Source organism: Entelurus aequoreus, unplaced genomic scaffold (assembly GCF_033978785.1).
Source record: "Entelurus aequoreus isolate RoL-2023_Sb unplaced genomic scaffold, RoL_Eaeq_v1.1 HiC_scaffold_390, whole genome shotgun sequence".
Lineage (NCBI taxonomy): Eukaryota > Metazoa > Chordata > Actinopteri > Syngnathiformes > Syngnathidae > Entelurus > Entelurus aequoreus.
In genome coordinates this window covers 1-27692 of record NW_026908292.1, presented here as the reverse complement: position 1 = coordinate 27692, position 27692 = coordinate 1, and the positions used below count along the sequence as shown (strand labels likewise).

The 27692-nt window shown below is 41.0% G+C and overlaps 1 protein-coding gene across 1 annotated transcript; it reads left to right on the top strand.

Moving 5' to 3' along the window:
- The first annotated feature begins 231 nt into the window (after window positions 1-231).
- On the top strand, window positions 232-14966 carry LOC133645521 (zinc finger protein OZF-like). Its single transcript, XM_062040359.1, has 3 exons — window positions 232-798; window positions 3965-4219; window positions 12948-14966. Exons 1-3 carry the CDS (start codon window positions 753-755, stop codon window positions 13994-13996), a joined length of 1350 nt encoding a protein of 449 aa, XP_061896343.1. The 5' UTR covers window positions 232-752; the 3' UTR covers window positions 13997-14966.
- The last annotated feature ends 12726 nt before the right edge of the window (window positions 14967-27692 follow it).

Here is a 27692-nt window from a genome sequence, read left to right as displayed (position 1 = left end):
AAGTTAGCGAAAGACAAGTTTAGGTTAGTAGTGGAAGATATTTTAGGATTGCACTCAGAACACATAGGTTATAAAGCATTATATACATATTTTAAAAAAAGTAGGGATGCACCTCGGTCCACACTCCATTTCAGTAGGTGGCGGTAATGCGCACCACAAGGTTGCTTGTCAACCGCCATTAAACCAAAGAAGAAGAAAAAGACCTCGACAAATTGGACATGCGCAGAAGCCAACTTGGAAGTGGTCAATTGAAAGGTTGCTAGCGCGACCTCCTGTACTGTAGAATGTAGTATGGACCATAGGACAGGACGAAGAAGTCCCGTTAAGAAGCTGTGGAGGCCTAAGATGCTCTACTAGTCTGCTGGAAATCCAAAGAAGACGAAGGAGTAAAAAGCAAAATGGCGTTTGACAGAGAAGGCCTAAACGTGGCCACTGGCCATTATTGTTTCTCTATTTGTATTTAGTGCATACATGTACGCATATATGTCGTGTAGTAGATGAAACATTGTTAGTCATTGTTTGTATCCGGATACATTAGTCTGAGCGCACTTTATGTGCTAGCTTAGCTTGCTAGTTAGCTTAGCTTGTTAGCTGCTAACAAAGAGGCGCGGACGTTATCAACACATCGCTAAGTAGAGATCAAATGTGAGTGTCAAGTGTTGTGATTGTGTGAAAATGTGCGAAAGAACGATAGCAAAGTACGAGGAGGAACTTTGTCCAACAAAAGAGGAGAAGGAGCGACAACATCAACTATGGACGCTGTTTTCAAGAAACATCAAGTTGTGTTACACAGAACAGGTTTGTTTACTTCTTACTCTCACATCTTTACTAACTTTATATTTCATTATTAACACTTTTCTTCAATAGGATGATGCTTTGTCTTGTGGGGATGATGCAATGCTTTGATTTAGATTCTTCATGAAAACGAGACAGTTTGAGGTTGATGTTCCTCTCAGTTTGTAACAATGTGTGATTGATTGATTGAAGGACTTATGAGAAGTTTGCATAGGAAAGGGTACAGTTTCATCATGGTACACATTCACTGCTACAAGAAAGCCTGAGATGGTTTCAGTTGAAATATGTTTTCACTTACACAGAACACAGTACTATGTAGAAAGTAGCATTTAAAGTACAGAAATACTGCTAGAAAATAAAATTTAAAAAAAGAAAAAGGATTTGTCTATTCCCATTTACGAGTAGCCACAACCTAAAATGTATTTTCAAAGCGGCTTTGAAGTTAGTAAGGGATTTACACTCCTTTATGACTATTGATAGGAAGTTCCACATTTTGGTGGTATAGCAGGCAAACAAATTAAAACCTTTTCTAGAGTGAGATCTGGGTTGAATGTGATTGGTACAACTACCTCTGGTGTTATAATGGTGCATATATTTTGAAGTATCTTGAAAGGTACATGAGTATTTTAGTGGTATGGTGTATCTTGTACACCAGACCAACTGCAAGAAGATGTACTCTGTCACCTACCAAGAGCCTCCCCACATTAAGGAAATGGTTGGCAGAAAAGTGAGCCCGAGATGGACGGTTGAGTTGAAGCCCAATCATTTTGCTTTGGGCTGTCTGGAGTTTGTTTTTCAGGGCTTTTAATGCGTAACGGTACCAAACATGAACTCTGTACTCAAAATGGGGTTAAATGAGTGCTTGTGTTAGAGTCTTAAGTGTATTTCTAGCCACCAGCGGGGCGATCCTACTATTTAAGAACAGAATTTGTTGGTTGATTCTTTGACTACCTTGGTAGTCATTTTTTCCCTGGAGAGATTAGTCTCTACGATGCAGCCAAGATAGGTAATCTCATTTTTGTTTGTTATAATATTGTCACCCACTTTGACTGTGAAGTTATCTACTTTTCTGAGGTTAGGAATTGACCCAAAAACCTGTGTACTTGCAAGTCTTAATTTGCCAGTTTGTCATTGAAAGCCTTGCTAGTCTAGGTCTTGAGGATTCTATTTTCGTTTGTTTTGTGGCCGTCAGCTTCGGTTCTATGTTCTTTAAGGGTACAGAAAATGATGGAATGATCACTTAAGCCGCATACAGTAGTTCCACTTGTGGTGATCTTAGACTGGTCAGAAGTAACAACGAGGTCTATGAAGGTTTAAAAGGACTCACTCACCCTGGTAGTTTGCTTAATGAGCTAATAAGTGAGGCAATGTTGGTGGCACAGCTTAGTGAAGGTTTTAAAAATGGGTGCATCCTTTCAGGACATATCTGTGTTCCAGTCCCCAAGAAGATGTAAACCTGTATCAACATGTTTACACAAAACTCACATAGTCACATAATACATTTTATACTGCAATGAAATATAATAAGTTCACTTCCTGACTCTGACTTACATGCATCAATAAGTGAAAGTAAACATTCATTTTCAGTAACCAAAGTAGTCAACACTTGATTTATTAAAAGAACATACATGCGACTGACTTCCCTTCAGCGTGTCGTAGATGGTCTCTAATTCCTAAAGAGGAATTGTTGATGGAGATACTCCATAAAAACAAAACATAGTAAAACATGTTTTGGTAAAAGTTCCTTTTGGCCCAGCCGACAAAATGACCACAAAAAAGTATTTTGCATGATGACAAAAACATACTATTTAAGTGATTTTGGAATTATATATATATATATGTTTTATGTTATTGAAGTTATGGTCATGACTATGTCATTACAAGATCATGGTTAAGTTTAGAGATAAAGTTTATGTGTCATAAACCGTATACACAATAAAATATTTACACATTTTGCATCAGAGTGTAAAGTTAAGAATGCCTCAATCAATGCTGCCTCGTACTTATAAAAACTTTTCAAATTGCCCCCCATCAAATTTCGTAGTCTATTTTTGTACTCACTTTTGAATTAATTTTAGTCGCTGGGACAAGAGGAGGTATGTCCTGCGTTTTTATTGGTTGTTTTGCTACACACTTTTAACACAACACACGAAAGAACACAAATAATGTCATTGCGTTAACAGTGTCAGTCCAAAACTATTTCTATTCCAGTGTTTCCCATAAACTGCCAAGATGCCTGTGGCGGTGGGGGCGTGGCTATGGGCGTGGCTATGGGCGTGATCACCATGACATCATCGAGTAATTTGCATAATTTACTACAATGATTTGATTTTCTCTAAAAAAAGCCTCAAAAAATGTATACTTACTAATTAATAACAGTTTTGTTTTAAACTTCCATCCATCCATTTTACAATATAATTACAACACTTTATGTACATATTTATATACAGATTTGAACAATAAGTTATTCACTGAAATATATTTATTAATTGTGGTTCTTACAAAAAATATATCTTATAAAATATAAAAGCTAAAATGTCTCAAAGCTCTGCCCCTTTAATTAGTGCATACTAAATAATTTAACTTTAGTCTACTACTAAAACCATATTATTTACCAGCAACATAAAGTGAAACAGAGGCAGAGGTGTCCTGCCACAGTCAGTAACAAATAAAACAGAAAACAGTAGTGGTGGTAGATAGACACAAAGCTTCATCAAACATCTGATCCACTGAACAAAGAGCTCCAAAAATCTTGAACTTTAGACTGCCATCAGTTTTACTCCCTACACTTAACCATGTGTTTCCTACTGCCTGCAGACTTTGCACCCTTTGTTATATACACATGTTGTGTTTCTAATATAAATACATTTAATAAAGTCAAATACAAATAAGGCAACAAGAGAAGTATCCTACACTTCTCTTTTGTAAAGTAAATCTGAACAGCCTATATGGGCATCTACATCAACTATATGATTTGCCTGAGAAGCTGGAGAGGACAAAAAAAAAATAAAAAAATATTATAATTATTTTTTTTTTTAATTATTTTTTTTATTTACATTTTTTTTATTTGTGGCGGACGTAATTCTTTCGTGGCGGGCCGCCGCAAAAAAAAGAATGTGTGGGAAACACTGTATTCTCTCTTTATCTTAATTACTTATTTACCCAACAGACGTCCAGCAGCCCCCTCACATTAAAGAGGAAGAGGAGAATCCACAGCCTCCCCACATTAAAGAGGAAGAGGAGGATCCACAGCCTCCCCACATTAAAGAGGAAGAGGAGGAAGTGTGGATCAGTCAGGAGGGAGAGTGTCTTCTAGGGCAGGAGGAGGATGATGTCACCAAGTTTCCACTGACTGTTGTCTCTGTGAAGACTGAAGAGCATGAAGACAAACCACCTGAGTCCTCACAGCTTCATCACAGTCCAAGTAAGCACAACATCCACATATCATTTTATTCTCAGGGCATTCAATCCATCACAACTGGACTGTTCACTTTGTCTTAGAAGACGTTTGTCCTCTCATCCAAGTAGGCTTCATCACTTCATGCTCATAGACTTCAAGTCTTAAATCTAAACACTGGAATTTAGACGGGAACTGCACTTTTTGGGGGAATTTTTCTATCGTTCACAATCATTATAAAAGACACGACGATGGATATATTTAAAAAATAAATAAATAAAAATGATCACATTCTAACTAGGGCTGGGCGATATGGCCTTTTTATTAATATCTCGATATTTTTAGGCCATGTCACGATACACCATATATATGTGGATATTTTGCCTTAGCCTTGAATGAACACTTGATGCATATAATCACAGCAGTATGATGATTCTATGTGTCTACATTAAAACATTCTTCTTCATACTGCATTAATATATGCTACTTTTAAACTTTCATGCAGAGAGGGAAACCACAACTAAGTCAATTTAGCAAAAGTGTATTTATTAAACAGTTACTAAGCAGTGGCACAAACATTCATGTCATTTCAAAACAGAAAGTGCAAGATTGTCAGAGACATTTTAAAACAAGATATTAGTGCACTTTTGTGCATGATGTCACTAAGATGACATATCAAAACAACATTAAATTAAAGTGCACTTTTTGTACAGAACGCCACTACAATAGTTAAAAACAAATAAAGTGCACTTTTGTGCATGATGTCACACAAGATATTTCAATAAGTGTCAAATAAAAATGAGCTGCATAATAGGAAATCAAATAGTGTATGTCCTTCACTATGTGGTAGGTTCCTGCGGACGTTATTTCCTTCTGTTGACTTTTTTTTTTCATACGGTGTTGATCTGGAAATGGTTGTTTGGACATTTTGTGGGTGTGGCACCGGCCAAGATGTTGACATGCAGAGTTTCAAGCACTCTTCAATCTCTAGCGGGTGACTTTACAAATGATACTACAATAGCAGTGCTGCTACTTTTAGTAGCAACACTTTTGCCGCATACTTGTTCACCATCTACCCGCTTGAAGCCAAACCACCGCCAGACGATGGACCCCCTGCTGTTGTTTTTGGGGAATTAAATATTCCTTCATTTGTTACCAGATTCGCACCTTCTTTCTCTCGTATTACCACTCGCACCACTCCGTTATCACCACAGCTAACGTTACCATGCCGCTACCTGTCTGCTCCGTGAGAGCGTATGACGTTGCACACGTGACAGTATGTGACGTATGTAAGAAGGTGCGCTTGTTTTATGTCTCTGTGAGAAGGAGAGACAAGAAAGAGTGAGAAGAGCCTGTAGTGTAATGCCTGCAGCTAAAAGCAACTGTGTGAGAACGTATACTCCAATATCACCATATAGTCATTTTCTATATCGCACAGAGACAAACCCACGATTTATCCAGTATATTCCATATATCACCCAGCCCTAATTGTAACTCATAAATGTAAATAAAAGTCCACTTGCAAAGGAGCCAATGGGAGGTCCTCTATAACCATCCAAAATACACCAACAATACTCCATTTGCATTTTGTGGCTTGAATATCCACCAAGTATTAGTTGAGTTGAGTTGAGTTTATTTCGAACACGCATGCATACAACATGATACATCACACATGCATGCATACAACATGATACATCACACATGCATGCATACAACATGATACATCACACATGCATGCATACAACATGATACATCACACATGCATGCATACAACATGATACATCACACATGCATGCATACAACATGATGCATCACACATGCATGCATACAACATGATGCATCACGCATGCATGCATACAACATGATGCATCACGCATGCATTAGGATCGTTTTTGTTGAGGTGGATGAGATTTGAGTAGTATTTAGCTTTAGCTAAGGTAAGCATGCGTTTATAAGTTATTTAACTATCACTCCATGCTTGATGGAAAACCTCAAGTTTAGTCGCGCGCCATTTGTGTTCCAGCTTTCTACATGATAATTTAGGAGCTCTAGTTTCTTCTGTAAACCATGGGGTACGCCTTTTAGGCGCCCTTTTTTGCTTTAGTGGTGCTATACTATCAATGGTTTCGCGCAGGTCGTCGTTAAAGTTGTTAGTGAGGTTATCAATAGAGCTGACATAATTTGGGAATGATGCCATTACCGAAAGGCAGTAGGTCAGCAAGAGTCATCGTTGTGGCAGCATTAATGTTGCGGCTGCTATATCAGTTGTTGGGGCGGCATGGCGTAGTGGGTAGAGCGCCCGTGTCAGAAACCTGAGGGTTGCAGGTTCGCTCCCCGCCTCTTACCATGCCGTTGTGTCCTTGGGTAGGACACTTCACCCTTGCCCCCGGTGCCGCTCACACCGGTGAATGAATGTTGAATGAATGATAGGTGGTGGTCGGAGGGGCCGTAGGCGCAAATTGGCAGCCACGCTTCCGTCAGTCTACCCCAGGGCATCTGTGGCTACGAAAGTAGCTTACCACCACCAGGTGTGAATGAATGAATGATGGGTTTTTAACATGTAAAGCGACTTTGGGTACTTAGAAAAGCGCTATATAAATCCCAGGTATTATTATTATTATTGTTATTATTATTATTATTGGCTTGTTGACAATGAGTCAGAACTTCGAATTTTATAAGGTAATAATCGGACATTACTTTAGTATACGGAAGTATCATAACTTTGGAGGTGGTGACACCCCTGACAAGCACTATATCTATCGTATTACCGTTACGATGCGTGGGTTCATGTATTATTTGTGTAAGACCACAGCTATCAATTATGGTCTGGAGCGCCACGCACTGAGGGTCCGATGGGGTATTTATATGGATATTAAAGTCCCCCATTATGATTATATTGTCGGCGTGCGTCACTAGATCAGCAACGAACTCTGAGAATTCACTGATAAAGTCCGAATAGGGTCCAGAGGGGCGGTAGATAACAGCCAGGTCGAGAGGTAGCGGTGTGACAGACCTCATAGTAAGCACCTCAAACGATTTATATTTATTATTTAGGTTAGGGGTAAGGTTAAAGGCCTACTGAAATGAATTTGTTTTATTTAAACGGGGATAGCAGATCTATTCTATGTGTCATACTTGATCATTTCGCGATATTGCCATATTTTTGCTGAAAGGATATAGTATAGAACAACAACGATAAAGATCGCAACTTTTGGTATCTGATAAAAAAAGGCTTGCCCCTACCGGAAGTAGCGTGACGTAGTCAATTGAACATATACGCAAAGTTCCCTATTGTTTACAATGATGGCCGCATGAAGTGAGAGAGATTCGGACCGAGAAAGCGACAATTTCCCCATTAATTTGAGCGAGGATGAAGAAAGATTTGTGGATGAGTAAAGTGCAAGTGAAGGACTAGTGGGGAGTGGAAGCGATTCAGATAGGGAAGATGCTGTGAGAGCCGGGGGTGACCTGATATTCAGCTGGAAATGACTAAAACAGTAAATAAACACAAGACATATATATACTCTATAAGCCACAACACAACCAGGCTTATATTTAATATGCCACAAATTAATCCCGCATAAAAACACCTAGGTGTTTGTTATGCTAGCTCCTAGCTACTAGCTACTAGCTCGAGCTAGTTATAGCTCGAGCGGGTAATATGGACGGGATCCCGTATATATAACGAGCCAATACAATTCAAACACCTGCACAACACACACACTCACTCAGCCCAAAGAACCGTTCACCTAACCCAAGGTTCATAAAGCTTATATATTTAACCAAAGTTACGTACATGACACGCACGTACGGGCAAGCAATCAAATGTTTGGAAGCGCGCGGGTAGGACCTGATATTCAGCTGGGAATGACTACAACAGTAAATAAACACAAGACATATATATACTCTATTAGCCACAACACAACCAGGCTTATATTTAATATGCCACAAATTAATCCCGCATAACCTAGGTGTTTGTTATGCTAGCTACTAGCTACTAGCTCGAGCTAGTTATAGCAAGCGATCAAATGTTTGGAAGCGTACTCACGGTATCGCGTCTGCGTCTGTTAACGAAGTCAAAGTCCTCCTGGTAAGAGTCTCTGTTGTCTGAGTTCTTCGATCTTGACTGCATCTTTCGGGAATGTAAACAATGAAACACCGACTGTGTTGTGTTGCTGACTTCCCTCGCAAAATACTCCGCTTCGCACCGACTTTCTTCTTTGCTTGCTCAGCTTCTTTCTCCATAATGCAATGAACAAATTGCAACAGATTCACCAACACAGATGTCCAGAACACATCCAGAATGAGATGAAAACAGCTATTTCGTATTGGCTTCAATGTGGAAGCCATACCTGTGTTCTACTGGCTACGTCACGCGCATACGTCATCCTCAGAGGCGTTTTGAACCGGAAGTTCCCCGGGAAATTTAAAATTGCACTTTATAAGTTAACCCGGCCGTATTGGCATGTGTTGCAATGTTAAAGGCCTACTGAAATGAATTTTTTTTATTTAAACGGGGATAGCAGATCTATTCTATGTGTCATACTTGATCATTTCGCGATATTGCCATATTTTTGCTGAAAGGATTTAGTATAGAACAACGACGATAAAGATTGCAACTTTTGGTATCTGATAAAAAAAAGGCTTGCACCTACCGGAAGTAGCGTGACGTAGTCAGTTGAACATATACGCAAAGTTCCCTATTGTTTACAATGATGGCCGCATGAAGTGAGAGAGATTCGGACCGAGAAAGCGACAATTTCCCCATTAATTTGAGCGAGGATGAAAGATTTGTGGATGAGTAAAGTGCAAGTGAAGGACTAGTGGGGAGTTGAAGCTATTCAGATAGGGAAGATGCTGTGAGAGCCGAGGGTGACCTGATATTCAGCTGGGAATGACTACAACAGTAAATAAACACAAGACATATATATACTCTATTAGCCACAACACAACCAGGCTTATATTTAATATGCCACAAATTAATCCTGCATAAAAACACCTGCGTGTTTGTTATGCTAGCTCCTAGCTCCTCTGCTAGCTCCTAGCTCCATAGAACACGCCAATACAATTCAAACACCTGATCAACACACACAATCACTCAGCCCAAAAGACCGTTTACCTAACCCAAGGTTCATAAAGCTTATATATTTTTAAAAAGTTACGTACGTGACGCGCACATACGGTCAAGTTATCGAATGTTTAGCAGCCAAGGCTGCATACTCACGGTACCTGATATTCAGCTGGGAATGACTACAACAGTAAATAAACACAAGACATATATATACTCTATTAGCCACAACACAACCAGGCTTATATTTAATATGCCACAAATTAATCCTGCATAATAACACCTGCGTGTTTGTTATGCTAGCTCCTAGCTCCTCTGCTAGCTCCTAGCTCCATAGAACACGCCAATACAATTCAAACACCTGATCAACACACACAATCACTCAGCCCAAAAGACCGTTCACCTAACCCAAGGTTCATAAAGCTTATATATTTTTAAAAAGTTAGTACGTGACGCGCACGTACGGTACGGTACGTGTTATGCTAGCTCCTAGCTCCTCTGCTAGCTCCTAGCTCCATAGAACACGCCAATACAATTCAAACACATGATCAACACACACAATCACTCAGCCCAAAAGACCGTTCACCTAACCCAAGGTTCATAAAGCTTATATATTTTAAAAAAGTTACGTACATACGCAAAAAAAAGCCAAAGCTGCATACTCACAGTAGCACGTCTGCGTCTTTGTCATCCAAATCAAAGTAATCCTGGTAAGAGTCTGTGTTGTCCCAGTTCTCTACAGGCGTCTGTGTATCCAAATCAAAAGTCCTCCTGGTTAGAGTCTCTGTTATCCGAGTTCTTCCATCTTGACTGCATCTTCCGGGAATGTAAACAAAGAAGCGCCGGCTGTGTACTGTTGTGGCTGACTACGTTCGAAAAATACGTCCATTTCGCACCGACAACTTTCTTCTTTGCTTGCTTGGCTTCCTTCTCCATAATGCAATGAACATGATTGAAACAGATTCACGAACACAGATGTCCAGAATACTGTGGAATTATGAAATGAAAACAGAGCTTTTTCCTATCGGCTTCAATGTGGAAGGCATACCCGTGTTCGCCGGGCTACGTCACGCGCATACGTCATCCGCAGAGGCGTTTCGAACCGGAAGTTTAGCGGCAAATTTAAAATGTCACTTTATAAGTTAACCCGGCCGTATTGGCATGTGTTATAATGTTAAGATTTCATCATTGATATATAAACTATCAGACTGCGTGGTCGGTAGTAGTGGGTTTCAGTAGGCCTTTAAGATTTCATCATTGATATATAAACTATCAGACTGCGTGGTCGGTAGTAGTGGGTTTCAGTAGGCCTTTAAAGTTTTCATTGTATATTAGTGCGACCCCCCCACCCCTTTTAAGAGGACGGGCAACATGCGCATTCGTATAGTTAGGAGGAGATGCCTCATTTAGCGCAAAAAAATCGTCTGGTTTGAGCCAGGTTTCGCTAAGACCAATGACGTTAAGATTGTTGTCTCTAATGACCTCATTAACTAATAACGTTTTGAAAGACAATGATCTTATGTTTAAAAAGCCCATATTATAGGTAGTGGGCTGTTTTGACGAGTTTTTGTTGAGATTTTCCCGCAGTAGCAATATTACCAATGTTGCGTTTATTATGCGTAGTGCACTTTAAATAGTTTCGACCATATCTAGGAATTGATATGACGGGAATTTTCCGATTGTTTGCTTGGTGCTGCGATAAACTGGACGTATCATAATTTGCCACCTCAGTAGAATGCATGTCTACCTCTAACACAGTCACAACAGAAAAACATTATGTGAATTGTGTATTATTGTAAGAGAATTGCTATGCGTACATGGATTATCCAGCCTGGTGCTGCCTAGTTCTAGCTTAACTGACTCCTCACCCGGACTCTGTATTTGCCTGTGACCGGGCTTGCTCTAGTGTAGTCAGAGAGATCACAAGTCCTGGCTATGTTTCTCTTTGTAATCTCGGACTGTCTCATCCTAGTGTCATTGGAGCCAACGTGTACAACTATATTCGCATAACTAGCGGTGCGATTAGCCTGTCGTACGTGTTTACTAGGCCTGTTTCGAGTTAGCTCCCTAAGATTAGCTTCAATGTCAGGTGCTCTGGCCCCCGGGATACACTTAATTGTGGCTGGTTTGCTAAGCTTTATGTTTCGGGTGATGGAGTCCCCTATGACTAAGGTGTGGTGCCCGGTAGACTGGGGTGGAGGACTACCTAAAGAGCTAAATCTATTATGTGTCTCAACCGGTACACCGTAGCTTATAGGCCGCTTAGGACTGCTACAAGCTGGGCTAGTTAGCTCGCTACAGCTAACGCTAGCAGATGTGTCCGCAACATCTAAAGTTACGAGATTACTCTGCTCTAACTGGCGGACACGGCCCTCTAGCAGAGCCAGCCTCTCCGTGAGTAAGGTGCACGACGCGCAGGAAGCCATACTCACGGTATTTTCTGTCACCGAATGAAGTTCCTGCTGTCTTCCGGGGAGTGGTCACGGTGTGCGGGGAGTAGCTTCCTTCCGACCGACAACCGGCGCCGCCTTTCTCCGCGCTAGCTTCGTTAGCTTAGCAGCTAGCTAGCTGCAGGAGGGGTGGTGAGACAGAGATCGGGTGATTTGCAAGTTAAATAGGACTACTAAATATGTTTGGGAAGTAGTAATGAAAGCTGCAAAACAATTAAAAGCACACAGAACGATACTTAGCTTTTTCGCAACAGCAAGCAGTCACGCATGGCAAACCGGAAATAGCAACATAACAGTTGCTAAAACTTTTGTTCACTTCCTGTTCTCAATGTATTCACATAGTACTCCATAAGTAATTACAATACAAATAAATAAATAAATAATACTCGGTGAAGTAAGTTATATTTCATATGGTGAGATGAGTAAGATTATCTTGAAAATGAATGGATGGATAGATGAAATATATTGAGAATGTTTATCATGGTTCTTCTTCTTTGTACTTTGTAAACACTTTAAGTGTGAAGAGATTCTTGAAGTGGATCATATTAGTACATTGTTTGATTTATTTGCTTAATCCATTCCATCATTTAATTCCACATACTGATATACTGAAGGTCTTAAGTGTTGTACGTGCATACAAATGTTTTAAATTTAATTTTTCTCTAAGATTATATTTCTCCTCTTTTTTTGAGAAGAATTGTTGTACATTCTTGGCTAGCAGGTTATAGTTTGCTTTGTGTGTCATTTTAGCTGTTTGCAAATTCACTATGTGGTGGAATTTCAGTATTTTAGATTCAATGATTAAAGGGTTTGAATGTTCTCTATATCCAACATGATGTATTATTATAACTGATCTATCTATCTATCTATCTATCTATATATATATATATATATATATATATATATATATATATATATATATATATATATATATATATATATATATATATATATATATATATATATATATATATGCATTGTTTTGATTCATTTCAATATCTTACATACACTTGTTATTACATATGTTGACCAGATGTTGAGATATTTGCTGGGAATCCATATTGGTTCTCCACGAGTGTCCCACTTTTGTTGATAAATAAATCTAATCGGCTATTGAATAGTTTTTCCATGATTTTAGAGAATTGTGGAAGTAATGAAACTGGTCTGTAGTTAGTAAACTGGTGTATGTCTCCATTCTTATAAATTGGTACGACTTTTGCAATTTTCATTTTGTCAGCGGAGAGTCATGAAGAGGAGCGGCACACCAGTGTGGGACAGAAGGAGCTACAGGCCCCCTCCCACATTAAAGAGGAGCAGCTTCATGATGAAGATGAAGCTCAGTCCTTACAGCTTCATCACAGTCAAAGTGAGGAGAACAGAGGAGCGGAGCTTGAAAGTCAACACATCACAGAAGCTGATGGAGAGCATTGTGAAGATATAAAGTCAGAACCAGACAGCATCTTTGCTCCACTGTCAGACATGGACCACATGATGTCAGACTCTTCTGATCACAGTGACCACATCCAAAAACCTTTGGAGAGTAAAAATGACTCTAAAGGTGATACGAGACATCACACTAACAACAAACACTTTGACTGCTCTGAATGTGGGAAATCATTTAGACGGAAGAGTGATTTTACAGTACACATGAGAATACATACTGGAGAGAAACCTTTTAGTTGCTCTGTTTGTAAGAAGAGTTTCTCCACAAAACATTACATGACCACACACATGAGAACACACACTGGAGATAAACCTTTTGCTTGCTCCGTTTGTAAGAAGAGTTTCTCCAGAAAGCGTAACATTACCACACACATGAGATTACACACTGGAGAGAAACCTTTTACTTGCTCCGTTTGTAAGAAGAGTTTCTCCAAAAAGGGTGACATGACCACACACATGAGAACACACACTGGAGAGAAACCTTTTTCTTGCTCAGCTTGTGCTAAAAGATTCAACACTAAGAATGACATGACCACACACATGAGAACACACACAGGTGAGAAACCTTTTACTTGCTCTGTTTGTAAGAAGAGTTTCTCCAGAAAGGAACGCATGACCACACACATGAGAACACACACTGGAGAGAAACCTTTTCTTTGCTCAGCTTGTGCTAAAAGATTCAACACTAAGCAGGAAATGATATTGCACATGAAAACACACACAGGTGAGAAACCTTTTACTTGCCCTGTTTGTAAGAAGAGTTTCTCCAGAAAGCAAAGCATGACCAGACACATGAGAACACACGCTGGAGAGAAACCTTTTTTCTTGCTCAGCTTGTGCTAAAAGATAAATAAATGATAAATGGGATATACTTGTATAACGCATTTCTACCTTCAAGGTACTCAAAGCGCTTTGACAGTATTTCCACATTCACCCATTCACACACACATTCACACACTGATGGAGGGAGCTGCCATGCAAGGCGCTAACCAGCAGCCATCAGGGGCAAGGGTGAAGTGTCTTGCCCAAGGACACAACGGACGTGACTAGGATGGTAGAAGGTGGGGATTGAACCCCAGTAACCAGCAACCCTCCGATTGCTGGCACGGCCACTCTACCAACTTCGCCACGCCGTCCCACACTAAGAAGGAAATTATATAGCACATGAGAACACACACAGGTGAGAAAACTTTTACTTGCTCTGTTTGTAAGAAGAGTTTCTCCATAAAGCAAACCATGACCACACACATGAGAACACACAATGGAGAGAAACTGTTTAGTTGCACTGTGTGTGATAAGATGTTCATGTTTAAGAAGCAGGTGAGTAAACACAAGTGTGTAACAGTCATGGAAGCTGCAGAGATTTAAAAACACTTAAACAGTGATTGTGCTAAATGTAGTTTAAAAACACAGCATGTTTAATATGAATGTATATTTGATGTTGTATGTAGTGCTTCTCATCTTCTAGTCTTATATGTTGTCCTGTAGTTACTTTTTAAGTTGTGTGCATGTATTGAATATTATATATGTAGCTACTATTTTATTCTATTTTCTCATTGTTTTAAGAGAGGGCATTTTATTTAAATTTGTTTTTTTTTGTGTCTTATAAAATCACACATTTTTTCGATTGCATTTTATTGATGTTATTATCCAATTAAAAGTATGAATGAATAAAATGGTTAACAAAATGTGGACTCTGGTAGATTGGCAGCATTGTTACATCATGGATGTTAACTACTGCAAAACATCAACAAAGAAGAAAAAGGCTGAAGTTAGCAACACATCACTGAACTTTAGAGCCATCGTGAGTGGAGTTGCTTGTTTTTATTGCTGCATTTGTACTTATTTCACCTCACATCTTCACTTTTAATCCTAAAGTCTTCTTCAAATATATTGTTGTAGGTTTTTAAGATTTGTGTTTCTGATGTGTGTGTAGTCTGTGGAAAGGGTTGTTGTCCCTTGTGGATTCATTTGTTCACTTGCACAGATTCATCATCATCATCATCATCACCGGCCCACTAAAAAAGTTTAAAGTTAAAGTACCAATGATTGTCACACACACACTAGGTGTGGCGAAATTATTCTCTGCATTTGACCCATCACCCTTGATCACCCCCTGGGAGGTGAGGGGAGCAGTGAGCAGCAGCTGTGGCCGCGCCCGGGGATCATTTTTGGTGATTTAACCCCCAATTCCAACCCTTGATGCTGAATGCCAAGCAGGGAGGTAATGGGTCCCATTTTTATAGTCTTTGGTATGACTAACGACTACTAGACGAAACCTTAGCATTAATGTTTTAATATGAGTGTGACCTCATTATTCCTTGATAATAAGACTAAAAATACATATTTAAGCACTGTATTAGAGTACCTCGTGTAGTACTCCAACTCGCCACACGGAGAATTGGGGGTGATAGTGAGCTAGCAGATGCATGTTGCTATCATGTTTTATCAGCGAGGAAGACAGCATTTGTGTTTACTTTTTTGTATATATATATATATATATATATATATATATATATATATATATATATATATATATATATATATATATATATATATATATTTAAGAACACATACTTTCCTTAACAAGTAGAAAATGACACCACAAAAAAGTTAAACAGCAGCAGGACTCAGTAAATATTTTATAATTTTACTAATTAATTAACTATAAAGAGTAACATGACAGTGGATATTTCACAAGAGTTCAACCAAAAAGTGTAAAATGGGAATGCTACATAAAATGCTTAACATAGACTGATACTGATACTGTGTAATCATTTATTTATCCTAAAATTATTTTGAGATATAAATTGATGTCCCCCCCATGTTTAACTCATTTCTACGCTCACTGTGTGAAGACTGGAGGTTAATGTACTAATAAAGTAAAAACATTTACCACAAATGATGTATACATATGTTAGCCAATAACAAGTCCGTCTGTAAGGCACACAAACACATTTATTCAACATCGTTATGAGGTAACATGGAATATGCTAACGTTAAGCTAACTAGCGAGGTGATGCTGTGAAGAGCTGCTCCCTTAGAGATAGGGTGAAAAGCTCTGCCATCCGGGAGGAGCTCAAAGTAAAGCCGCTGCGCCTCCACATGGAGAGGAGCCAGATGAGGTAGTTCGGGCATCTGGTCAGGATGCCACCCGAACGCCTCCCTAGGGAGGTGTTTAGGGCACGTCCGAAAGGTAGGAGGCCACGGGGAAGACCCAGGACACTTTGGGAAGAGTATGTCTCCCGGCTGGCCTGGGAACGCCTCGGGATCCCCCGGGAGGAGCTGGACGAAGTGGCTGGGGAGAGGGAAGTCTGGGCTTTTCTGCTTAGGCTGCTGCCCCCGCGACCCACCTCGGATAAGCGGAAGAAGATGGATGGATAGATGCACCATCAAAAACGGGTATTTCTCTTGGTGGAAGTTGACTTGCATTTTGTTGTTTTATTAGCAGTTCAAATATTTCATGTTGTCTTTGCAGAATGTGAAAAGTGTAATTATTGTTGGTTGCATGCATGACACTTTCATTCCTTTGTAACATTTCAATTTGTGTTGGTGCCAATAAGTTGTGCACCTGAACTCTCCCTCCTTATAGCAGGTAAGTGTTCAGGTTCCACAGGTGTGATAGATGCTTGCCTTTCATCAGGAAGTTGAATCTTTTTGCTTTTTCAAAAAAAGACTCCATTCCATCTTGCTCTGAATATGCTCGTAACACAAATAGTTCAGCATCTGAAGCTTCAATCTGTGTTTCAAGTTGCAATTTCTCTATTGACTCCGCCTCCTTTTCTAGCACATGCATCCTTTCCATCGCTGAGATGCGCGCCAGGAGCGCGGCTCCTTTGGCTTCCGCTTTGACTTGCACAACACTGATGGATGCAGTAGATGTTATACTTGCACAACACTGATGGATGCAGTAGATGTTGTACTTGCACAACACTGATGGATGCAGTAGATGTTATACTTGCACAACACTGATGGATGCAGTAGATGTTATACTTGCACAACACTGATGGATGCAGTAGATGTTATACTTGCACAACACTGATGGATGCAGTAGATGTTGTACTTGCACAACACTGATGGATGCAGTAGATGTTATACTTGCACAACACTGATGGATGCAGTAGATGTTGTACTTGCACAACACTGATGGATGCAGTAGATGTTATACTTGCACAACACTGATGGATGCAGTAGATGTTATACTTGCACAACACTGATGGATGCAGTAGATGTTGTACTTGCACAACACTGATGGATGCAGTAGATGTTATACTTGCACAACACTGATGGATGCAGTAGATGTTGTACTTGCACAACACTGATGGATGCAGTAGATGTTGTACTTGCACAACACTGATGGATGCAGTAGATGTTGTACTTGCACAACACTGATGGATGCAGTAGATGTTGTACTTGCACAACACTGATGGATGCAGTAGATGTTGTACTTGCACAACACTGATGGATGCAGTAGATGTTATACTTGCACAACACTGATGGATGCAGTAGATGTTATACTTGCACAACACTGATGGATGCAGTAGATGTCGTACTTGCACAACACTGATGGATGCAGTAGATGTCGTACTTGCACAACACTGATGGATGCAGTAGATGTCGTACTTGCACAACACTGATGGATGCAGTAGATGTCGTACTTGCACAACACTGATGGATGCAGTAGATGTTATACTTGCACAACACTGATGGATGCAGTAGATGTTGTACTTGCACAACACTGATGGATGCAGTAGATGTTATACTTGCACAACACTGATGGATGCAGTAGATGTTGTACTTGCACAACACTGATGGATGCAGTAGATGTTATACTTGCACAACACTGATGGATGCAGTAGATGTTGTACTTGCACAACACTGATGGATGCAGTAGATGTTGTACTTGCACAACACTGATGGATGCAGTAGATGTTGTACTTGCACAACACTGATGGATGCAGTAGATGTCGTACTTGCACAACACTGATGGATGCAGTAGATGTCGTACTTGCACAACACTGATGGATGCAGTAGATGTTATACTTGCACAACACTGATGGATGCAGTAGATGTTGTACTTGCACAACACTGATGGATGCAGTAGATGTTGTACTTGCACAACACTGATGGATGCAGTAGATGTTGTACTTGCACAACACTGATGGAGGCAGTAGATGTTGTACTTGCACAACACTGATGGATGCAGTAGATGTTGTACTTGCACAACACTGATGGATGCAGTAGATGTCGTACTTGCACAACACTGATGGATGCAGTAGATGTCGTACTTGCACAACACTGATGGATGCAGTAGATGTTATACTTGCACAACACTGATGGATGCAGTAGATGTTGTACTTGCACAACACTGATGGATGCAGTAGATGTTGTACTTGCACAACACTGATGGATGCAGTAGATGTTGTACTTGCACAACACTGATGGATGCAGTAGATTTTGTACTTGCACAACACTGATGGATGCAGTAGATGTTGTACTTGCACAACACTGATGGATGCAGTAGATGTTGTACTTGCACAACACTGATGGATGCAGTAGATGTTATACTTGCACAACACTGATGGATGCAGTAGATGTTATACTTGCACAACACTGATGGATGCAGTAGATGTTGTACTTGCACAACACTGATGGATGCAGTAGATGTTGTACTTGCACAACACTGATGGATGCAGTAGATGTTATATTTGCACAACACTGATGGATGCAGTAGATGTTATACTTGCACAACACTGATGGATGCAGTAGATGTTGTACTTATATAATATGATGGATGCAGTAGATGTTGTACTTACTTTTGAACTGCTGCTTTTAGGTGAGACATTTGATCCAACATTTGACACACTGTCCCTAGGTTTATTTTGTCAGCAGGATCGTCAACCATGTTGTCTGTTCCACACACTTGCTATTTTGCAACACTCTGAGAAAATTCATTCAGACTCAAAAGTTTTGCTTTGAACCAAATGTTGTGTTTTTGTTGTTCTTCCACAGGCAACAACTCAAGCAGTTGGTTATGTACATTGTTTGCATCATTAATCAACAGCTGATACACACCCAAATGTTGGTTGATGTGGTCTTCATGACCAGCTTCACTTTGTATTTTATCCTTTAAGTTGGCAGCCTTGCTCAGCTTAGATGTCCTCCATGTCTCCAAGTCTTTGGCAAGCAGTGCCTTCATTGTGAGTGTTACTGTTCCTTTAACTCCACCACTGCCATCGTCATGCCTTCATTGTGAGTGTTACTGTTCCTTTAACTCCACCACTGCCATCGTCATGCCTTCATTGTGAGTGTTACTGTTCCTTTAACTCCACCACTTCCATTGTCATGCCTTCATTGTGAGTGTTACTGTTCCTTTAACTCCACCACTTCCATCGTCAATCCTTCATTGTGAGTGTTACTGTTCTTTTAACTCCACCACTTCCATCGTCATGCCTTCATTGTGAGTGTTACTGTTCCTTTAACTCCACCACTTCCATCGTCCTGCCTTCATTGTGAGTGTTACTGTTCCTTTAACTCCACCACTTCCATCGTCAATCCTTCATTGTGAGTGTTACTGTTCTTTTAACTCCACCACTTCCATTGTCATGCCTTCATTGTGAGTGTTACTGTTCCTTTAACTCCACCACTTCCATCATCATGCCTTCATTGTGAGTGTTACTGTTCTTTTAACTCCACCACTTCCATCGTCATGCCTTCATTGTGAGTGTTACTGTTCCTTTAACTCCACCACGTCCATCATCATGCCTTCATTGTGAGTGTTACTGTTCCTTTAACTCCACCACGTCCATCATCATGCCTTCATTGTGAGTGTTACTGTTCCTTTAACTCCACCACGTCCATCGTCATGCCTTCATTGTGAGTGTTACTGTTCCTTTAACTCCACCACGTCCATCGTCATGCCTTCATTGTGAGTGTTACTGTTCCTTTAACTCCACCACTTCCATCATCATGCCTTCATTGTGAGTGTTACTGTTCCTTTAACTCCACCACTTCCATCGTCATGCCTTCATTGTGAGTGTTACTGTTCCTTTAACTCCACCACTTCCATCGTCATGCCTTCATTGTGAGTGTTACTGTTCCTTTAACTCCACCACTTCCATCGTCATGCCTTCATTGTGAGTGTTACTGTTCTTTTAACTCCACCACTTCCATCGTCATGCCTTCATTGTGAGTGTTACTGTTCCTTTAACTCCACCACTTCCATCGTCATGCCTTCATTGTGAGTGTTACTGTTCCTTTAACTCCACCACGTCCATCATCATGCCTTCATTGTGAGTGTTACTGTTCCTTTAACTCCACCACTTCCATCGTCATGCCTTCATTGTGAGTGTTACTGTTCCTTTAACTCCACCACTTCCATCGTCATGCCTTCATTGTGAGTGTTACTGTACCTTTAACTCCACCACTTCCATCATCATGCCTTCATTGTGAGTGTTACTGTTCTTTTAACTCCACCACTTCCATCGTCATGCCTTCATTGTGAGTGTTACTGTTCCTTTAACTCCACCACGTCCATCATCATGCCTTCATTGTGAGTGTTACTGTTCCTTTAACTCCACCACGTCCATCGTCATGCCTTCATTGTGAGTGTTACTGTTCCTTTAACTCCACCACGTCCATCGTCATGCCTTCATTGTGAGTGTTACTGTTCCTTTAACTCCACCACGTCCATCGTCATGCCTTCATTGTGAGTGTTACTGTTCCTTTAACTCCACCACTTCCATCGTCATGCCTTCATTGTGAGTGTTACTGTTCCTTTAACTCCACCACTTCCATCGTCATGCCTTCATTGTGAGTGTTACTGTTCCTTTAACTCCACCACTTCCATCGTCATGCCTTCATTGTGAGTGTTACTGTTCCTTTAACTCCACCACTTCCATCGTCATGCCTTCATTGTGAGTGTTACTGTTCTTTTAACTCCACCACTTCCATCGTCATGCCTTCATTGTGAGTGTTACTGTTCCTTTAACTCCACCACTTCCATCGTCATGCCTTCATTGTGAGTGTTACTGTTCCTTTAACTCCACCACGTCCATCGTCATGCCTTCATTGTGAGTGTTACTGTTCCTTTAACTCCACCACTTCCATCGTCATGCCTTCATTGTGAGTGTTACTGTTCCTTTAACTCCACCACTTCCATCTTCATGCCTTCATTGTGAGTGTTACTGTTCCTTTAACTCCACCACTTCCATCTTCATGCCTTCATTGTGAGTGTTACTGTTCCTTTAACTCCACCACTTCCATCATCATGCCTTCATTGTGAGTGTTACTGTTCCTTTAACTCCACCACTTCCATAATCATGCCTTCATTGTGAGTGTTACTGTTCCTTAAACTCTACCACTTCCATCATCATGCCTTCATTGTGAGTGTTACTGTTCCTTAAACTCTACCACTTCCATCATCATGCCTTCATTGTGAGTGTTACTGCTCCTTTAACTCCACCACTTCCATAATCATGCCTTCATTGTGAGTGTTACTGTTCCTTAAACTCTACCACTTCCATCATCATGCCTTCATTGTGAGTGTTACTGTTCCTTAAACTCTACCACTTCCATCATCATGCCTTCATTGTGAGTGTTACTGTTCCTTTAACTCTACCACTTCCATCCTCATGCCTTCATTGTGAGTGTTACTGTTCCTTTAAAGGCCTACTGAAAGCCACTACTACCGACCACGCGGTCTGATAGTTTATATATCAATGATGAAATCTTAACATTGCAACACATGCCAATACGGCCGGGTTAGATTAGTAAAGTGCAATTTTAAATTTCCCGCGAAATATCCTGCTGAAAACGTCTCGGTATGATGACGTTTGCGCGTGACGTCACGGATTGTAGCGGACATATTGGAACACCATTGTGGCCAGCTATTAAGTCGTCTGCTTTCATCGCAAAATTCCACAGTATTCTGGACATGTGTGTTGGTGAATCTTTTGCAATTTGTTTAATGGACAATGAAGACAGCAAAGAAGAAAGCTGTAGGTGGGAAGCGGTGCATTAGCGGCTGGCTGCAGCTACACAACCAGGAGGACTTTGAGTTGGATAGCAGACGCGCTACCGTGAGTACGCAGCTTTGGCTTCCAAACATTTGATCGCTTTCCCGTACGTGCGTGCCGCTATGTGCATGTCACGTACGTAACTTTGGGGACTTTGGGGAAATATATGTGCTGTATGAACTTTACGGAGGGGAACGGTACTTTGGGCTGTGGGATTGAGTGTGTTGTGCGGGTGTTTGAGTTGTATTGGTGGGTTATATGGACGGGAGGGGGGAGGTGTTTGTTATGCGGATTAATTTGTGGCATATTAAATATAAGCCTGGTTGTGTTGTGGCTAATAGAGTATATATATGTCTTGTGTTGATTTACTGTTTTAGTCATTCCCAGCTGAATATCAGGTACCACCCGCCTCTCACAGCATCTTCCCTATCTGAATTGCTTCCACTTCCCTCTAATCCTTCACTCTCACTTTCCTCATCCACAAATCTTTCATCCTCGCTCAAATTAATGGAGTAATCGTCGCTTTCTCGGTCCGAATCGCTCTCGCTGCTGGTGGCCATGATTGTAAACAATGTGCAGATGTGAGGCGCTCCACAACCTGTGACGTCACGCTACTTCCGGTACAGGCAAGGCTTTTTTATCAGCGACCAAAAGTTGCGAACTTTATCATCGATGTTCTCTACTAAATCCTTTCAGCAAAAATATGGCAATATCGCGAAATGATCAAGTATGACACATAGAATGGATCTGCTATCCCCGTTTAAATAAGAAAATTTCATTTCAGTAGGCCTTTAACTCCACCACTTCCATCATCAATATGTACACCATTTGAATTGCCACCTTGTGCAGCTGCTTCACACAACTCAACTTCATCGTTTTGATTTTCATCCATTTTAAATCATTTTATATCACACAAACCCCAAATATTTTTCAAAAAACACACCAATAGTTTTTCAACATAAATAGTCCACTTTAACTGTCTTGTTTTAACACCAAAGCACAACCCCAAAACGTTTTTAAAAAACACACCAATAGTTTTTCAACATAAATAGTTCACTTTAACTGTCTTGTTTTAACACCAAAGCTTTGTGTTTTTGTTTGTTTGTTTTTTTAATGGCCATGCATTGCTTATGGAGTTGACTCCATTGTTTTTCGCTCCTTTGCATATATTTGTATTAATTATTTTCCAAAAATAACACCAGCCAGAACATATAACAAGCAGAGGAAAAACAAAACACACGGCAAAGCAAATACAAGCAAACAAAACAAAACAACCCCCCCTCGCCCCATGACTTTCTTGGCCAGCGCTGTACCCATTAAGAGTGCAAATTGGGTGTAGAGGGGAAGAGTTCATGAGTCCACTGAACATCCAAACAGGGCTAAGTCTCTGTCAGGTAAGAATGGGCTTTGGAAAACTGCAGAAAAAAAAGATAAAATCATTGACCAAAATGTACCGACGACTGAACAGTTCCAAAATAAATGCAACAAGGTACCATTATCTACTTTACATTTGTCACAGGTTGGGGACACAGCAGGATAGAATAACCTTAGAATAATGAAACCTATGTATGACTTTGAACTGAATGATCCTGTGTCTGCTGTTTATTGAACATTTATGAATGCATAAAAGTGCAGTCGTCCATACCTCATTAGGGAGACCATCACTAGGGTTGGGTATCGAGTATCGAGTGGAACCGGGACTAACTTTCCGATTCTCCCGGAATCGTTCAACAGTTTAAATTTCGATTCCTAGTTTCGATACCCAGTCTGCCGACCGGAAAAAGAAAAAAAAAGTCCGCCGACCGGAAGAAGAAGCCGCTGAACACCAACGAAGAAGCGCCCACCGCCGGAAGTGTTAGCATAGCCGAGCCTATGTAGCCAAGCGAGTCAGTCAAGCATGGATAGCGGGCATCGGCGGTCGAAAGTGTGGCTTTATTTTATTTTAAAAAATGAAATATCGCCGGAATGTAACACGTCCGACAGGACTGTTTCGTGCTTAGGAGGGTGCACGTCGAACATGATGAAGCACCTCCGAGTTCATGGAGTACAAATAAATGTGTGTCCCGTCTTTGACGCGCTGCGCCGACCGTCCTCCTCTGCCTCTTCCTCCGACGCCCAGCCTGGCACCTCGGTGACTGCACTGCAGTCCGAATCCGGTAAGTAAAACAATATATATGCAATAAATAATGTGTTTTGCGCCAACGTTGAGGCAGCTAACAAAGTAGCCCGCGTATTTTTTCATAGACAATTTACAACCTGCTAGCCAGGCTCCGCGATGTGCTCAGCGTACTCCGTTCACCGTAGCGGCAATGGGGAAGATGTCGGTGCAACAGACGGAAGAGTGCCACAGAAAGGTCATTGCACACATAGTCAAAAGACTGCATCCCTTTTCAGAGGTGGAATCTCCAACATTTAGGTTAGTTAAGCAATAACATTAGAGCTAAGCTAATTGATACTGGGCTAAACAGTAACAGCAACATTACATGTTTGTTTATGTTTGCAGGGATATGGTGAAAACTCTCAACCCAAAATACATACCACCTTCCAGGGACTACCTGTCAAACACATTGATCCCGGCATGGTACAAGAAGAATTGGAATCGAGAATCGTCAGGAATCGTAATCGAAACAAAGAATCGGAATCGGAATCGTTTGAATTCAAACGATACCCAACCCTAACCATCACCCATTTCTTTTTCCCATGCTCTCTTAATAGATAGTGCCAACTCAAGCTCTTTACTAAAAAATATTGTAAATTTAGAAAGGAGATTTTTCTGTTCGGAGAAATTGAAAATAATTCCAAGAGAGCATGTCCTTTCGCTTTGGTTTCAAATGAGGGATGTTCTCGCTTACAAAATGTCTAAGTTGCATACATCTGAAAAAATGAGAGTTAGATAAACTATAATTGCTTGTAATTGGCCAAAGGAAGCAACATTTCCATCAATATAGAAATCCTGTAGACATCTTAGCCCCTTCCTATGACATGCTGCACATGTCTTGTCCAATAATGCTGTGGTAAAGACAAGATTATGACAGACTGGTGTATGGATCCATATATTTGGAACTTTATAGATGTTTTTTATTTGCATTAAGATCATAAGGGAATTTCTTACAACAAAACTATGACTTACTGACTTGATAGATGAAGCCTGAGTAAAAAGTAAAGATGTCAAGGAGGCATATGGCTTTAATAGGGACATCAATTCAAATTGTATCCACAAAGGGACATAGTTGAATAATTCATAGTCTGATGACCACCATTGCCAGTATGCCAATGACCACCATTGCCAGTATGCCAATGACCACCATTGCCAGTATGCCAATGACCACCATTGCCAGTATGCCATTGACCACCATTGCCAGTATGCCAATGACCACCATTGCCAGTATGCCATTGACCACCATTGCCAGTATGCCATTGACCACCATTGCCAGTATGCCGATGACCACCGTTGCCAGTATGCCAATGACCACCATTGCCAGTATGCCATTGACCACCATTGCCAGTATGCCATTGACCACCATTGCCAGTATGCCATTGACCACCATTGCCAGTATGCCGATGACCACCGTTGCCAGTATGCCGATGACCACCATTGCCAGTATGCCAATGACCACCATTGCCAGTATGCCATTGACCACCATTGCCAGTATGCCATTGACCACCATTGCCAGTATGCCAATGACCACCATTGCCAGTATGCCAATGACCACCATTGCCAGTATGCCATTGACCACCATGCCATTAAGATCGTAAGGGAATTTCTTACAACAAAACTATGACTTACTGACTTGATAGATGAAGCCTGAGTAAAAAGTAAAGATGTCAAGGAGGCATATGGCTTTAATAGGGACATCAATTCAAATTGTATCCACAAAGGGACATAGTTGAATAATTCATAGTCTGATGACCCCCATTGCCAGTATGCCAATGACCACCATTGCCAGTATGCCAATGACCACCATTGCCAGTATGCCAATGACCACCATTGCCAGTATGCCATTGACCACCATTGCCAGTATGCCAATGACCACCATTGCCAGTATGCCATTGACCACCATTGCCAGTATGCCATTGACCACCATTGCCAGTATGCCAATGACCACCATTGCCAGTATGCCAATGACCACCATTGCCAGTATGCCATTGACCACCATGCCATTAAGATCGTAAGGGAATTTCTTACAACAAAACTATGACTTACTGACTTGATAGATGAAGCCTGAGTAAAAAGTAAAGATGTCAAGGAGGCATATGGCTTTAATAGGGACATCAATTCAAATTGTATCCACAAAGGGACATAGTTGAATAATTCATAGTCTGATGACCCCCATTGCCAGTATGCCAATGACCACCATTGCCAGTATGCCAATGACCACCATTGCCAGTATGCCAATGACCACCATTGCCAGTATGCCATTGACCACCATTGCCAGTATGCCAATGACCACCATTGCCAGTATGCCATTGACCACCATTGCCAGTATGCCATTGACCACCATTGCCAGTATGCCAATGACCACCATTGCCAGTATGCCAATGACCACCATTGCCAGTATGCCATTGACCACCATGCCATTAAGATCGTAAGGGAATTTCTTACAACAAAACTATGACTTACTGACTTGATAGATGAAGCCTGAGTAAAAAGTAAAGATGTCAAGGAGGCATATGGCTTTAATAGGGACATCAATTCAAATTGTATCCACAAAGGGACATAGTTGAATAATTCATAGTCTGATGACCCCCATTGCCAGTATGCCAATGACCACCATTGCCAGTATGCCAATGACCACCATTGCCAGTATGCCATTGACCACCATTGCCAGTATGCCAATGACCACCATTGCCAGTATGCCATTGACCACCATTGCCAGTATGCCATTGACCACCATTGCCAGTATGCCATTGACCACCATTGCCAGTATGCCAATGACCACCATTGCCAGTATGCCATTGACCACCATTGCCAGTATGCCAATGACCACCATTGCCAGTATGCCAATGACCACCATTGCCAGTATGCCAATGACCACCATTGCCAGTATGCCATTGACCACCATTGCCAGTATGCCGATGACCACCATTGCCAGTATGCCGATGACCACCATTGCCAGTATGCCATTGACCACCATTGCCAGTATGCCAATGACCACCATTGCCAGTATGCCATTGACCACCATTGCCAGTATGCCATTGACCACCATTGCCAGTATGCCAATGACCACCATTGCCAGTATGCCAATGACCACCATTGCCAGTATGCCAATGACCACCATTGCCAGTATGCCAATGACCACCATTGCCAGTATGCCATTGACCACCATTGCCAGTATGCCGATGACCACCATTGCCAGTATGCCGATGACCACCATTGCCAGTATGCCATTGACCACCATTGCCAGTATGCCAATGACCACCATTGCCAGTATGCCATTGACCACCATTGCCAGTATGCCATTGACCACCATTGCCAGTATGCCAATGACCACCATTGCCAGTATGCCAATGACCACCATTGC